This window comes from Thamnophis sirtalis, unplaced genomic scaffold (genome assembly GCF_051295495.1).
Source record: "Thamnophis sirtalis isolate CommonGarterSnake01/CBP01778 unplaced genomic scaffold, rThaSir2_p1.2 scaffold_13, whole genome shotgun sequence".
In the NCBI taxonomy this organism is placed as follows: domain Eukaryota; kingdom Metazoa; phylum Chordata; class Lepidosauria; order Squamata; family Natricidae; genus Thamnophis; species Thamnophis sirtalis.
Genome location: NW_028261393.1, coordinates 53,439,825 through 53,453,323, shown reverse-complemented (window position 1 = coordinate 53,453,323; position 13,499 = coordinate 53,439,825). Strand labels below are relative to the sequence as shown.

Here is a 13,499-nt window from a genome sequence, read left to right as displayed (position 1 = left end):
ACTCTTCTCCCCATTTCTTTTTTTAAAAAATTTAAAAGTTTGTTATTAAACATAAATTAAAACGTCGGACACATCCTAGCAGAATCTATGCCATACACGCTAAGATATTCAGTTATACATTATAGCCACCCTGTTTTTTTTTAACATTTGATCCATACCCTATTAACAAAAAGGGAAAAAATAACCTATTTCCAGCCGTGTTGGTTTGTGTTTATCTTGTAGATTCTCGCATGTATCATTTCATACATAATTCTAGTCTCCTTTCTATGGATCTTGGCTCAGGCCTTTTATATTCCAACCATCGATAAAATTTATCCCAGATCTTATAATATTCTGATTCACCTTTATTCTTCAATTCCCACGTCAATTTATCCGTTTCAGCGCAGATCAAAATTTTCCTAATTATTTCCCCTTCTTGTGGAGTTTCCCTGTTTTTCCAACTTTGGATGAAGACCAATTTTTAAAATATATTTTTATTATTTTTACATTTAAAACAATGCAGTACCGCGAAGTCGAAGTGACCATACATTCACATTATATACAACTAGTCTCAACCATTAACAATTAGCCTACTTAATACATTGTCTATCCTTCTGTCCAATCACAATATATACAGTTTGTTCCAGCCTTGTCACTTGTCTTATAGCAATATAGCAATAGCAGTAGACTTATATACCGCTTCATAGGCCTTTCAGGCCTCTCTAAGCGGTTTACAGAGAGTCAGCATATTGCCCCCAACAATCTGGGTCCTCATTTTACCCACCTCGGAAGGATGGAAGGCTGAGTCAACCCTGAGCCGGTGAGATTTGAACCGCTGACCTGCTGATCTAGCAGTAGCCTGCAGTGCTGCATTTAACCACTGCGCCACCTCGGCTCTTATCAATCATAAAATCTGTTCCAGACTTCAAAATATTCTCATTCCCCTTTATTTTTAAGTTCAAGAGTGAGCCTATCTGCTTCCGCATAGGCCAAAACTTTTCTGGTTATATCTAGCTCTGATGGTGTATTTTCTTTTTTCCAATATGGTGCATAAGTTATGCGCGCCACAGTTAGTATATGTATAATTAGATAAAGTGTATCTTTCTTAAACCCCTCCGGTATTATGCCTAGGAGAAAAATTTTCTGGTTTAAACAAAATTTGGTCTCTCGCCATTTGTTCTAATCATGATTGAATCATTTTCCAATATTTTTTGGCCTCATTGCATGTCCACCACATATGATAAAAAGTGCCTGGTGTTTTTTTTACACTTCCAACAATTTGGGGCCAGATTTTTAAACATTTCGGAGAGCCGTGCTGGGAGGAGATGCCATCTGTAGAACATCTTGTAAAGATTTTCTTTATACGCCGTAGCCATTGTTAGTTTCCGATTCTGAGTTTCCCACTCAGCCAATTCCACATTATAACCAAAACTTTTCGCCCAGGCGACCATAGTTTCTTTGACATGTTCCTCCTCTAGCTTATGTTCCAACAAAAATCTATACAACACTTTAATCAGCCTGTTTTCTGTCTGTATCAAAAGTTTATCTAATATTGTGTAATCTTTGGCAATATCTTCCTTCTTCCTATCCTGTGCAAACCTTGATTGTATCTGTAAATAGGACCACCATTCTACTTGTACCCCTTGTGATGCCAAATCTAATCTAGTTTTAATCTCCCCCTGTCTGTTCAATAACTCTTTATATGTAACAATATTTTCCATATTAATTAAATTTGGGTGTATGTATGCTTCCATCGTAGATAGCCAAATGGGTGTTTTGGTATAGTGGTCGTGTTTAATTTTGTTCCATATTAATAACAGGGACTGTCTGAGGCAAAGACCATTCTCGCTGCCGTGATAATATGTATAGTTAGAAGGAGAACCCCCTTGTTGTATTTCTTGTTTATAATTCCCAAGAGAAATAGTTCCGGTGTGAATTCTATTTCCTCTTCGGTTATCTCGATCAATCACTTTTGGATATTCTGCCAGGATATTTCGGCTTTTTGGACACGACCACCACATATGGTAGTACGTGCCTGGTTCTTGGTCACATTTCCAGTGGTTTGGCGATGAACTTCTAAACATTTTGGCGATTCTTGCGGGAGGAAGGTGCCACCTATAAAACATCTTATAGATGTTTTACTTTTCCTCTTCTTCCCATTTCTGATTGCATGTGCTTCTCTTAACGTGCTCTTCATGGGGCTGCCCTTGAAGAGTGTTCGAAGACTTCAGCTTGTCCAGAATGCAGCCGCGCGAGCGATTGTGGGTGCGCCTCGGTACACCCACGTCACACCTATCCTCTGCGAGCTGCACTGGCTGCCCATTGGTCTCCAGACACGCTTCAAGGTGCTAGTTGTTACTTTTAAAGCCCTACATGGTATCGGACCTGGTTACTTGAGAGACCGCCTCCTGCCAATCACCTCCCAAAGACCTATTAGATCCCACAGACTAGGCCTCCTCCATCTGCCGGCCAATGTCGGCTGGCAACTCCCCGGGGGAGGGCCTTCTCTGTGGCTGCTCCGGCCCTCTGGAACGATCTCCCCGTTGAGATCCGGACCCTTACTACCCTTCCGGCCTTCCGCAAAGCAACTAAGACCTGGCTGTTATGGCAGGCCTGGGGCTGTTGAATTTTCCAGCCCCATCCAAGGTCACGACTGTTGTTGTTTTTTAAATTGTTGTCTTTTATTTTTATTTTTGTACCCCCTCCCCTTCTGATTGTTAGCCGCCCTGAGTCTTCCGGGAATAGGGCGGCATACAAACCAAATAAAACCTTAAACCTTAAACGTCTTTCTGTTGGTTCTGCTTCGTAGTATACAATATATAGGTTCTCATCTTGGATTTTGTCTGCTGCGTTCCCTGAAAGTAGAGGGAGGCTGCCTATGGATGTCGGCAAGTTCCAAAAAGCATTTGGATGTGGCTCAATTAGCCCACCAAGTGTGAATGCTTATGAGTAATCTGTGAAGTGGGGGTGGGGGGGGGGGAAATGAATCAATGAATGAGCCTATCGCCCCTCAAGTTTCTGGTGGTGCAGTGGTTAGCGCGCAGTACTGCAAGCTAACTCACTGTTCATTCCAGCAGTTGGATTCTGAAGGTTGACTCAGCCTTCCGTCCTTCCAAAGGGAGGTGGGTAAAATAAGGACCCAGATTGTTAGGGGCAATATGCTAAACTCTTTAGAGAGGGCTGTAAAGCACTGTGAAGCGGTATATAAGTCTGCTGTTGCTGTCAGCTTTCGCTGCTGTTTGGGAGAAGCTGAGGCTGTCTTTGGAGCGGAGGGGGTGAGCTGCATTTCTGCCCAGCTGCAATTGTCCTTCCCAAATGCAGCTTCATTTTGTCACCGACCTTGACTAGATAAGCATTTGGGCCCCTTTAGGTTAGATAGAATATACTACAGTTGCATTGAAGACTGAGAGATCTGTTTAGCTGAAGCAATTTTTCGTAACCTTCCCATTTGATCAGTGGTGGGTTTCAAAAATTGTTCGAACCTACTCTGTGGGTGTGGCCTCCTTTGTGGGAGTGGCTTGCCGCCCATGTGACTGGATGGGAGTGGCTTGCCGCCCATGTGACCGGATATGAAGATGCCGACGACACTTGTCGGAACCACCTTAAATTACCTCACACACAGCACTGGCATGCATAAGAATAGGATGTAAACTTGTTTTTTTAAAAGGCATCTTTGGTTTGCATTAAAACAACTTCAACACACGCAATGTTCTGATTGCACCACAAACGCAGTAGTCATCCTTACCTTTCACAGAGGCACTGAGTTTTATAAATATGAACCTGATAGTGTAGAATAATCATATCTAAGGACCAGTGGTGGGTTTCAAAAATTTTTGGAACCTCTTCTGTAGGTGTAGCCTGCTTTCCGGGTCCACTGGTGGAACCTCTTCTAACAGGTTCGGTAGATTTGATGAACCGGTTCTACCGAATAGGTGCGAACTGGTAGGAATCCACCTCTGCATTTGACGCGGCCTCCTCCTTTCCCTCCCAAAGCATGCCTCTCTTGGCCACGTTAGCTTCATTGTTTATTATTTATTACTACTGTTCCTTTGCTGCCCAATTACAGTATTGTAATGTTGCAATAAATGTCATTCACCACCATCAATTAAAACCCATACTGTAAATTAATCATTAAAGTGCGCAGAGCAAAATAAAAATTAAACAACTGTTAAACAACTGTTGTTTGATTGCAAGGGCTATATTTGCAAAAGGGTTAAGTTACAACGAATACACACGCAACTCCTTTTGTCTCAGACAGATGATGGTTGTAGGGAGTAATGAAAAATGATGAGAGATAGTTAGAAAAGAGCAGATGAAAAGAGTTTTAGTTGTCCGTTGCTCTTCTGATGCTTAGTGGCACCCTTTTCTGAACAGGGATTCCCCAGAGGAGTGGTCCCTGCAGGGTTCTTTGAGACCTTTTTGGATCAGGTTGCACGCACATACACAAAAACACACAATTTGGCTGAGCATTGCAGGATTTTATAATTTGCGTGGCTGTGAAATAGATGGTTTCTGCTCTTTACACAACTGGGACCCTCATCGCTAGAAAGGGCTCTCAGGACATAGGAAGAATAATCTGTGCTTCTCCAAGCAGAACAGAAAACATCTGGATTACAACTGTCATTTTATATTGCGGCTGCTTAATTTGTCATCTAGATTTACTTACCATCTATTGGGCAGTGTACAATATTACTTTGATGTTGAGTTCCGTGCTGTGGAAAACTAGACACTTCCACTGAGATGATTTCCCAAGGTTTTCTCATTCTGCTCTTTTTCCCCCCTTGTCTATTTGATAGGTTCCTACCTTCGCTTGTCGCTCAGCTTTCGAATAAAACGGAACATCGGTTATTTCATTCTTCAGACGTACATGCCTTCTATTCTCATCACAATTCTTTCCTGGGTCTCCTTCTGGATCAATTACGATGCTTCGGCAGCTCGGGTTGCCCTAGGTAAGGTCTTCAGAGGGACATCGACTTGAGACTGAGTTGGCTCCAGCAGCAGAAATATGTTGATCACGAATGTTTCAAAAAAAATGGGAAAGTTTTCTAAAGTAGTAGCAGTAGCAGTAGACTTATATACCGCTTCATAGGGCTTTCAGCCCTCTCTAAGCGGTTTACAGAGAGTCAGCATATTGCCCCCAACAATCTGGGTCCTCATTTTACCCACCTCGGAAGGATGGAAGGCTGAGTCAACCCTGAGCCGGTGGGATTTGAACCGCTGAACTGCTGATCTAGCAGTAGCTTGCAGTGCTGCATTTAACCACTGCGCCACCTTGGCTCTTGGCTTCATCTTCACTACTAAAGGTTTGTAGTAGTAAGCTGTACCAAGGTGGCCTAGAAATGTCTGTTTTCTTTTTCACAGATTGTTTCTTGGAGATGTAAGTATATCAATGATGCTCTTTTTGGATATTCTGCCAGTATATTTTGGCTTTTGGGCACGACCACCACATATGGTAGTACATGCCTGGTTCTTGGTCACATTTCCAGTGGTTTGGCGATGAATTTACCGTATTTTTCAGAGTATAAGACGCACCTTCCCCCACAAAAAAGAGGGTGAAAATGTGGGTGCGTCTTGTACACCTCTTCTTTGTTCTTCTCTGTTGCTGCCCCGGCCCTGTGGAACGATCTCCCCGTAGAGATCCAGACCCTCACTACTCCCCCGGCCTTCCGTAAAACTGCCAAGACCTGGCTGTTCCGGCAGGCCTGGGGCTATTGATGAGTATCCAGCCCCATGCAAAGCTGTATGCATGATGTGAAATTTTTTTAATTAACTGTATTCTTATTTTTAATTTTTATATGTCTCCTATTTTGTCTGTAAGCCGCCCAGAGTCCTAGGGAGTGGGCGGCATACAAATGTCATAAATAAATAGATGATAGATAGATAGATAGATAGATAGATAGATAGATAGATAGATAGATAGATAGATAGATAGATAGATAGATAGATAGATAGATAGATAGAGATAGATAGATAGACAGACAGAGATAGATAGATAGATAGATAGATAGATAGATAGATAGATAGATAGATAGATAGATAGATAGATAGATAGATAGATAGATAGATATAGATGATAGATAGATACATAGATACATAGATAGATGATAATAGATAGATAGATAGATAGATAGATAGATGATAATAGATAGATAGATAGATAGATAGATAGATAGATAGATAGATAGATAGATAGATGATAATAGATAGATAGATAGATAGATAGATAGATAGATAGATAGATAGATAGATAGATAGAGATAGATAGATAGATAGATAGATAGATAGATAGACAGACAGACAGACAGACAGACAGACAGATAGATAGATAGATAGATAAATACACTGAATGTAGCCCCACCCACCCACCGGCCCCAACCCTTAGGCCTCTGCCTCCCAGCAATTTATCTCTTTGTAGCAAACGGGTTTGCGAGGCTTCAATAGACTATAGCAATCCCTGCAGCCTGTAACAGCTGATGATCGGGAGAAATTGAAAGTGAAACTTGCTGTTTGCTCCAGAGGCAGATTTTTCCCCCCTTGTGCTAATCAGGCTGTTTGCTGCAAGGAGGTAAGTCAACAACTATAAATGCCTATAGAGTGTTCAAATTATTAGACTTATTTTTTAAAGACTGCTTTATTCTTATTCTAGACAACTTAACAAAATGAAGACGCTTTTTAAAATAAATGCTTGATCTGAAGAGGCCCTGTGCTGTGGTTTTAAAAAGTGCTATTCTTTTAAATAGCAGAGAATAACTCTACTTCCAGAAAGCACATCAATTTTAACAGCATCTGTACAAGTATAGTTTGAAATATAACACTACAAGCAATGTATATTGTCTGTACTGTTGGTTGCAAGGAGGCAAATTGCTGAGTGACACAGGCAGATATTTCCCCCTTGTTTTCCTCCCCAAAATTTAGGTGCGTCTTATACTTTGGAGCATCCTATACTCTGAAAAATACGGTATTTCTTTTCTCTGTGCAAATTGAGAGGCTAACCCAAACAAGAAAATACTGGCTATCATTAATAAGCCATCTACCTCTAAAGGAGTCTGGCATCCAATTAATTTAAGTAAATAATGATAAACAATATTTCTCCCTCCCAATTAATTATGGGAAACAATATGACCCTACCGATTTTTAAAAATTATATCTAGTATACCCACTGAATTCCATTGTAGGTACGAATACCAATCTTCAGGGTTATTGTGTTATCTGCACAACCACTCAGTTTTGTGATAAGTAAAACCTGGGACAAATCTGATTTGGGTAAGGATAAGGGCTGGAACTACAGTTGGTCAAAATATTACTGGGACAAGAATTAAAAGAATCTGTATAAGGTAAATGTTTTTTTTTTTTAAATTAAAGTGAAATATCAGTTACATTAATATTTTTGATTGCCTTTAAAAAAAATGAATCCTGGAAATTAAATGTAAATGATCTGAACTTCAACAGTTCAGATGATTATTCATATTTTGGTTCATCACACAGTCAGCCAGACGTTCGCACTAAATTTCTGTTGAGCTGGGATTGGCAGATGTGGATGTTTGAGCAAAACTGCCTTTTGCAATTGACTAACAGTTATTTTGTCAATGCCCAATGGCATTTCAAATGGTGCTCCAGTTGATTGCGCCGAAGGCGCCCGTTGCTATTGTGTACTGCCTTTGTTTTTCTTTTGCCATTTCTATTTGCAGGTTTTTGTATTTTATTATTCTTATTTTCATTATTATCCTGTCAGTTCCCAGCAATTCTGGGCAGTTTACAAGTGTTTTAAGACATTAAAAAAAGAGCAACAAAAGCAAGGATAAAGATAGCAGGATGACAAATCAGGTGGGAATAAACGAAAAAAAACCTAATTTAAGAGGAGACTTCAATTCATTCTCATCCAAGACTTAGGCAAAGAGCCAGATCTTCCGGGAAGGGGTGGGGATGCCATAAAAATGCCAAGCTCAGTCTAAACATCTGGCTAATTGTTCCACCAACCATAATAATATGCCACTCAACTCCCAGCACCTCTGCATTAATCTATTCCCAAATTCACAAGACTTAGATTGCGGATCTAGTACAGGATTGTCAAGTAGATTGACAGAGCAACCTGAGATGTTGTCAAGGTGACTATTTAATCCAGAATCTGAGCATAGAAAGGGCAGGCCCGCAGGGGCTCTGAGGAGAGGCCCTCCACCCAGCTTTCTTTTGCAGAATTAGTGCAGGCTTCTCACACAATCATCTCTTCCTGGTGCCCTGTGTATATATTTTTTTAATTGCCTCCAAAAGTATTTTTAAAAGTGGCTGTGCCCCAGCCCTTGCTCCACTGAAAATCTTTTCCCAATGAAGGGGAATAGTAATAAGGATACAAACGTGTTGGTTAGTAGAAATATTTGTTTTCTGTAACACACATATATTATGACTTGTATTGGTAATGTATATGCTTGCAATGCTGTAATAGCAACAGCAATAGCAGTTAGACTTATATACCACTTCATAGGGCTTTCAGCCCTCTCTAAGCGGTTTACAGAGTCCGCATATCGCCCCCACAGTCTGGGTCCTCATTTCACCCACCTTGGCTCTTACTCTTGTAAGGGCCTTTTGTTCCCTGACTTCCTGTGTGCCCTGTTATTAGGGTCTATAGAATATCTGGCAAATGTCAAAACTTGTGATCTTTGCCGTTCGAACTCTTATCAATCTGCAATCTATGGGCATAATGTCAGAGCCACAGAGAAGGCTCTCCCCCTGGAGGTCACTAGCCGACACTGTCTGGCCGACGGCACCCTGAGGAGGCCAACTCTGTGGGATCGCACTGGACGGTGGGAGGCTACCGGTGGCAGTAGGTGGTCTCGCAGGTACCCTGGGCCTAAGCCATGGAGCGCTTTAAAGGTCATAATTAGTACCTTGAATCGCACCCGGAAGACAACCGGCAACCAGTGCAGGCCGCCTAAAAGGGGCGTAACATGGGAGCATTTAGGTGCCCCCCTGACAACCCGCGCAGCCGCATTCTGGACCAGTTGAAGCTTCCGGGTGCTCTTCAAGGGCAGCCCCATGTAGAGAGCGTTACAGTAGTCCAGGCGAGAAAGGACGAGGGCATGGGTGACTGTGCACAGGAGCATTGTAAAGCCAGGATTTCATTCTACGATGTCTCTAACTGTATAAAAAGAAGCTACACCTTCTCTGAAGGGGGGGTTCTTCCCTGCATATCCTTGGGGTTATGTTGGGAACAACCGACCCATCATGTCTTTAAACTTTGATCAAAGATTAAATGCTGTTTGTTATTCAAGCCTCCATTTAAGTCTCCTATGTTTGGCTCCTTGTGAACCTGGATGTGCTCTCAAACTTCTATGGGTCTCAATTTAAGTCTCCTATGTTTGGCTCCTTGTGAACTTGGATGTGCTCTCAAACTTCTATGGGTCTCAATTTAAGTCTCCTATGTTTGGCTCCTTGTGAACTTGGATGTGCTCTCAAACTTCTATGGGTCTCAATTTAAGTCTCATATGTTTGGCTCCTTGTGAACTTGGATGTGCTCTCAAACTTCTATGGGTCTCAATTTAAGTCTCATATGTTTGGCTCCTTGTGAACTTGGATGTGTTCTCAAACTTCTATGGGTCTCAATTTAAGTCTCATATGTTTGGCTCCTTGTGAACTTGGATGTGCTCTCAAATTTCTATGAGTCTCAATTTAAGCCTCATATGTTTGGCTCCTTGTGAACTTGGATGTGTTCTCAAACTTCTATGGGTCTCAATTTAAGTCTCATATGTTTGGCTCCTTGTGAACTTGGATGTGCTCTCAAACTTCTATGGGTCTCAATTTAAGTCTCATATGTTTGGCTCCTTGTGAACTTGGATGTGCTCTCAAACTTCTATGGGTCTCAATTTAAGTCTCATATGTTTGGCTCCTTGTGAACTTGGATGTGTTCTCAAACTTCTATGGGTCTCAATTTAAGTCTCATATGTTTGGCTCCTTGTGAACTTGGATGTGCTCTCAAACTTCTATGGGTCTCAATTTAAGTCTCATATGTTTGGCTCCTTGTGAACTTGGATGTGTTCTCAAACTTCTATGGGTCTCAATTTAAGTCTCATATGTTTGGCTCCTTGTGAACTTGGATGTGCTCTCAAATTTCTATGAGTCTCAATTTAAGCCTCATATGTTTGGCTCCTTGTGAACTTGGATGTGTTCTCAAACTTCTATGGGTCTCAATTTAAGTCTCATATGTTTGGCTCCTTGTGAACTTGGATGTGTTCTCAAACTTCTATGGGTCTCAATTTAAGTCTCATATGTTTGGCTCCTTGTGAACTTGGATGTGCTCTCAAACTTCTATGGGTCTCAATTTAAGTCTCATATGTTGGGCTCCTTGTGAACTTGGATGTGCTCTCAAACTTCTATGAGTCTCAATTTAAGTCTCATATGTTGGGCTCCTTGTGAACTTGGATGTGCTCTCAAACTTCTATGAGTCTCAATTTAAGTCTCATATGTTTGGCTCCTTGTGAACTTGGATGTGCTCTCAAACTTCTATGAGTCTCAACTGTATTCTCACACCTTGCACCAACAACAGTTTGAAAGCACTAAATGTGGGCCTGAACTCTCCCTCCACAGGGGTCACCACTGTCCTCACCATGACGACCATCAACACCCACCTTCGGGAAACCCTGCCCAAAATCCCCTATGTCAAAGCCATCGACATCTATCTCATGGGCTGCTTCGTCTTCGTGTTCCTGGCGCTCCTGGAATATGCCTTCGTCAACTACATATTCTTCGGCCGGGGGCCTCGGCAGCAGAAGAAGCAGAGCGAGCGTCTCCTCAAGGCCAATAACGAGAAGCAGCGCTACGAGGAGAAGCGGTTGAGAGAACAGGTTGGTGGCGTTCCTCCTTGCAGGATTACAGGCAAAATACAGGTTGCATCTTGGGAGTGTTGAGTGTAGAGAGCAAGGAAGAAGCAATAGCAATAGCAGTAGACTTATATACCGCTTCATAGGGCTTCCAGCCCTCTCTAAGCGGTTTACAGAGAGTCAGCATATTGCCCCCAACAATCTGGGTCCTCATTTTACCCACCTCGGAAGGATGGAAGGCTGAGTCAACCCTGAGCCGGTGAGATTTGAACTGCTGAACTGCTGATCTAGCAGGAGCCTGCAGTGCTGCATTTAACCACTGCGCCACCTTGGCTCTTTCCCACCCACCCCCCCAAGACATTTTTATTTATTTTTTATTCTCTTGCATACCGTTTTAAGTATACATTCACATAATGATTTTTCTTCTTTGCATTTATCATTCTTATACATTTGTTGTTCCATTTTATAGATTATAATATACATATACAGTTTGGGTTGCTTTGTTTACCATCCCTTCTTCCTGTTGTAACACCACCTTATTTTCACTTTCTTTTCTCCCTCCCTCCCTTCTCTACTTTCCTTCTTCCTCCTCTCCTTTCCCTTCCTTCTTCCCTTACCTTTCTCCTACTCCTACTCTTCCCTTTCCTATCCTCTCTCTTTCTCTTTTTCTCCCTTCCATCCTCCTTACCTCTTCTTTCCTTCCTCCTCTCCTTCCCCTTCCTTCTTCCCTTCCCTTTCCCCTACTCCTACTCTTCCTCTTCCTCCCTTCTCTCCTTCTCTTTCTCTCCCTTCCTTCCCCCTCTCCTTCCTCTCCCTTCTTCCCTTACCTCTCCCTTACTCCTACTCATCCTCTTCCAGAGAAATATTCTGCCTTTTCAATATTTCCTAGGATATTTCATTTTTCTGGGAGAGGGCTGGGTGATAACTTCCTACAGTTCTTTCCATGCAAATTTGTGAAAAAGCTGCATCAAATCAATGTATCATTTATGACATCAGCACCTGTGTTCAGGTATCACCCACTGTACAGGTGAAATGTTAACGCTGTGCAATATCTTTGGCCCTTTCCCCCCCCCCCAGGTGGACCCTTATGGAAACATTCTTCTCAGCTCTTTGGAAATGAACAATGAATTGTTAGCATCGGATATGATGACCACAGGAGGAGAATCACGAAACTCTGTCATGTCCTACGAAGGATCAGGAATTCAGTTTCGCAAGCAGCTGGGACCCCGAGATGGTTTTGGGCACCACGCCCCTCTAGAACGCCGCGTCCCACTGACCCACCATGCAGCAGTCCGTAATCGTGCCAACTGCCGACTCCGTCGACGGTCGTCCAAGCTGAAGCTCAAAATCCCCGACCTGGCGGATGTCAGCACCATTGACAAATGGTCAAGGATCATTTTCCCCATCGCTTTTGGATTCTTCAACCTGGTTTACTGGTTGTACTATGTAAATTGATGCCTGCAGACCAGAGGAAGAATAGGGGAAGACACTCAGACTTTGACAACAACACAGGAGTGCGGCGACCTTTGGGGTTTGGTTACTCTCTTGATTATGACCAATTTTTTCACTCCATCCCCCAGCTTTGATTTACATTTCTGCAAATCGTTATTCCTCTTTTCAGCACATGATGCGCACACAGAGTTTGCGTGGTGGGCTGTGTGGGTTTGTTGAAGGGGGAGGGAATGGTTTTTCAGGGATTTTCGTACCTTCCCCCTTCCCTCCCCCCTCTCTTATGCTTGAAATACTTCACCCCCAGGGATGGGTATTGGGGGTGGGGGTGGGGAAAGAGGGAGATAATCTCTGTCTTTTTTTAAAATTCATTATTGCAGCTAGTTTAGTTATTAGGATAGTCTTGCAAAAGTTAGCTCTAGAATGCGTTGGCAAATGCCTGGCCATCATCTCCATTAATTCCATCTCCGTTAATTCACAGACTGTGCAGTTCCTTATTCCAATAGTTGTTTTTTTCCCCCCCCCCTTTCTTCGTGGATTCTTTTGAAAGGCATTCTCTCCCACAGCTTTGTTTTGTCTGGCCTTCTATCTTATAGCTGCATAAGCGTTTGTTTAAAACAACAGAACCTTTATTTTACAACTGTTTGGGCAGAAAGAGGAAATTACCAATGGGGGTGGGGGGAACGGGGGGCGGGGGACATCTGCTGTGAGTGTGTTGAGGACAAAGGCATGTTTGCAAGCTGCATTTATGACTTTTCAGAGTTTTGGGAGTGTTTGATTTCCTGGGCTGAATGTATATCTTGGGGGGTGGGGGTGGGATTTGTATCGTCCGTTGGTGGAATACAGAGGTGGGTTCCTACCGGTTCGCACTGGTTTGGTAGAACCGGTTCGCACCGGTTTGGTAGAACCGGTTCATCAAATCTACCAAACCAGTTAGAAGAGGTTCCACCAGTGGACCCGGAAAGCAGGCCACACCTACAGAAGAGGTTTCAAAAATTTTTGGACCAGTGGTGGAATAGAACCGAGAGTCAGTAGGCATAAAGGAAGGTGGTGGCTGCTTTGTATCCCTCCTTCAGATTGAGTTTGCCCTGGTTGAATGGGCCCCTTTTGGGCTGCCTTGCTTTCCTTGCCACTGCCCTTATTTCTTGATGCCAGAGATGGACTTGAAAACATCTGTCACGCCCCACTCCATTCCATAATTAGGAAAGAAGACCAAGAGACTCCATGGGTTGGAAATCCAAAGTACTTTTACTAATTAGA

The 13,499-nt window shown here is 42.6% G+C and overlaps 1 protein-coding gene across 1 annotated transcript in view; it reads left to right on the top strand.

Annotated features, from left to right (window-relative positions):
• LOC106549169 (gamma-aminobutyric acid receptor subunit beta-4) overlaps positions 1-12,610 on the top strand; it is a 48,658-nt gene extending 36,048 nt beyond the window's left edge. Inside the window, exons 7-9 of the mRNA XM_087727412.1 lie at positions 4,776-4,928; positions 10,558-10,814; positions 11,868-12,610. Of these exons, the coding sequence (XP_087583538.1) occupies positions 4,776-4,928; positions 10,558-10,814; positions 11,868-12,245 (788 nt within the window). The 3' untranslated portion in view covers positions 12,246-12,610. The remainder of the gene's footprint in view (positions 1-4,775; positions 4,929-10,557; positions 10,815-11,867) is intronic.
• Positions 12,611-13,499: the final 889 nt, after the last annotated feature.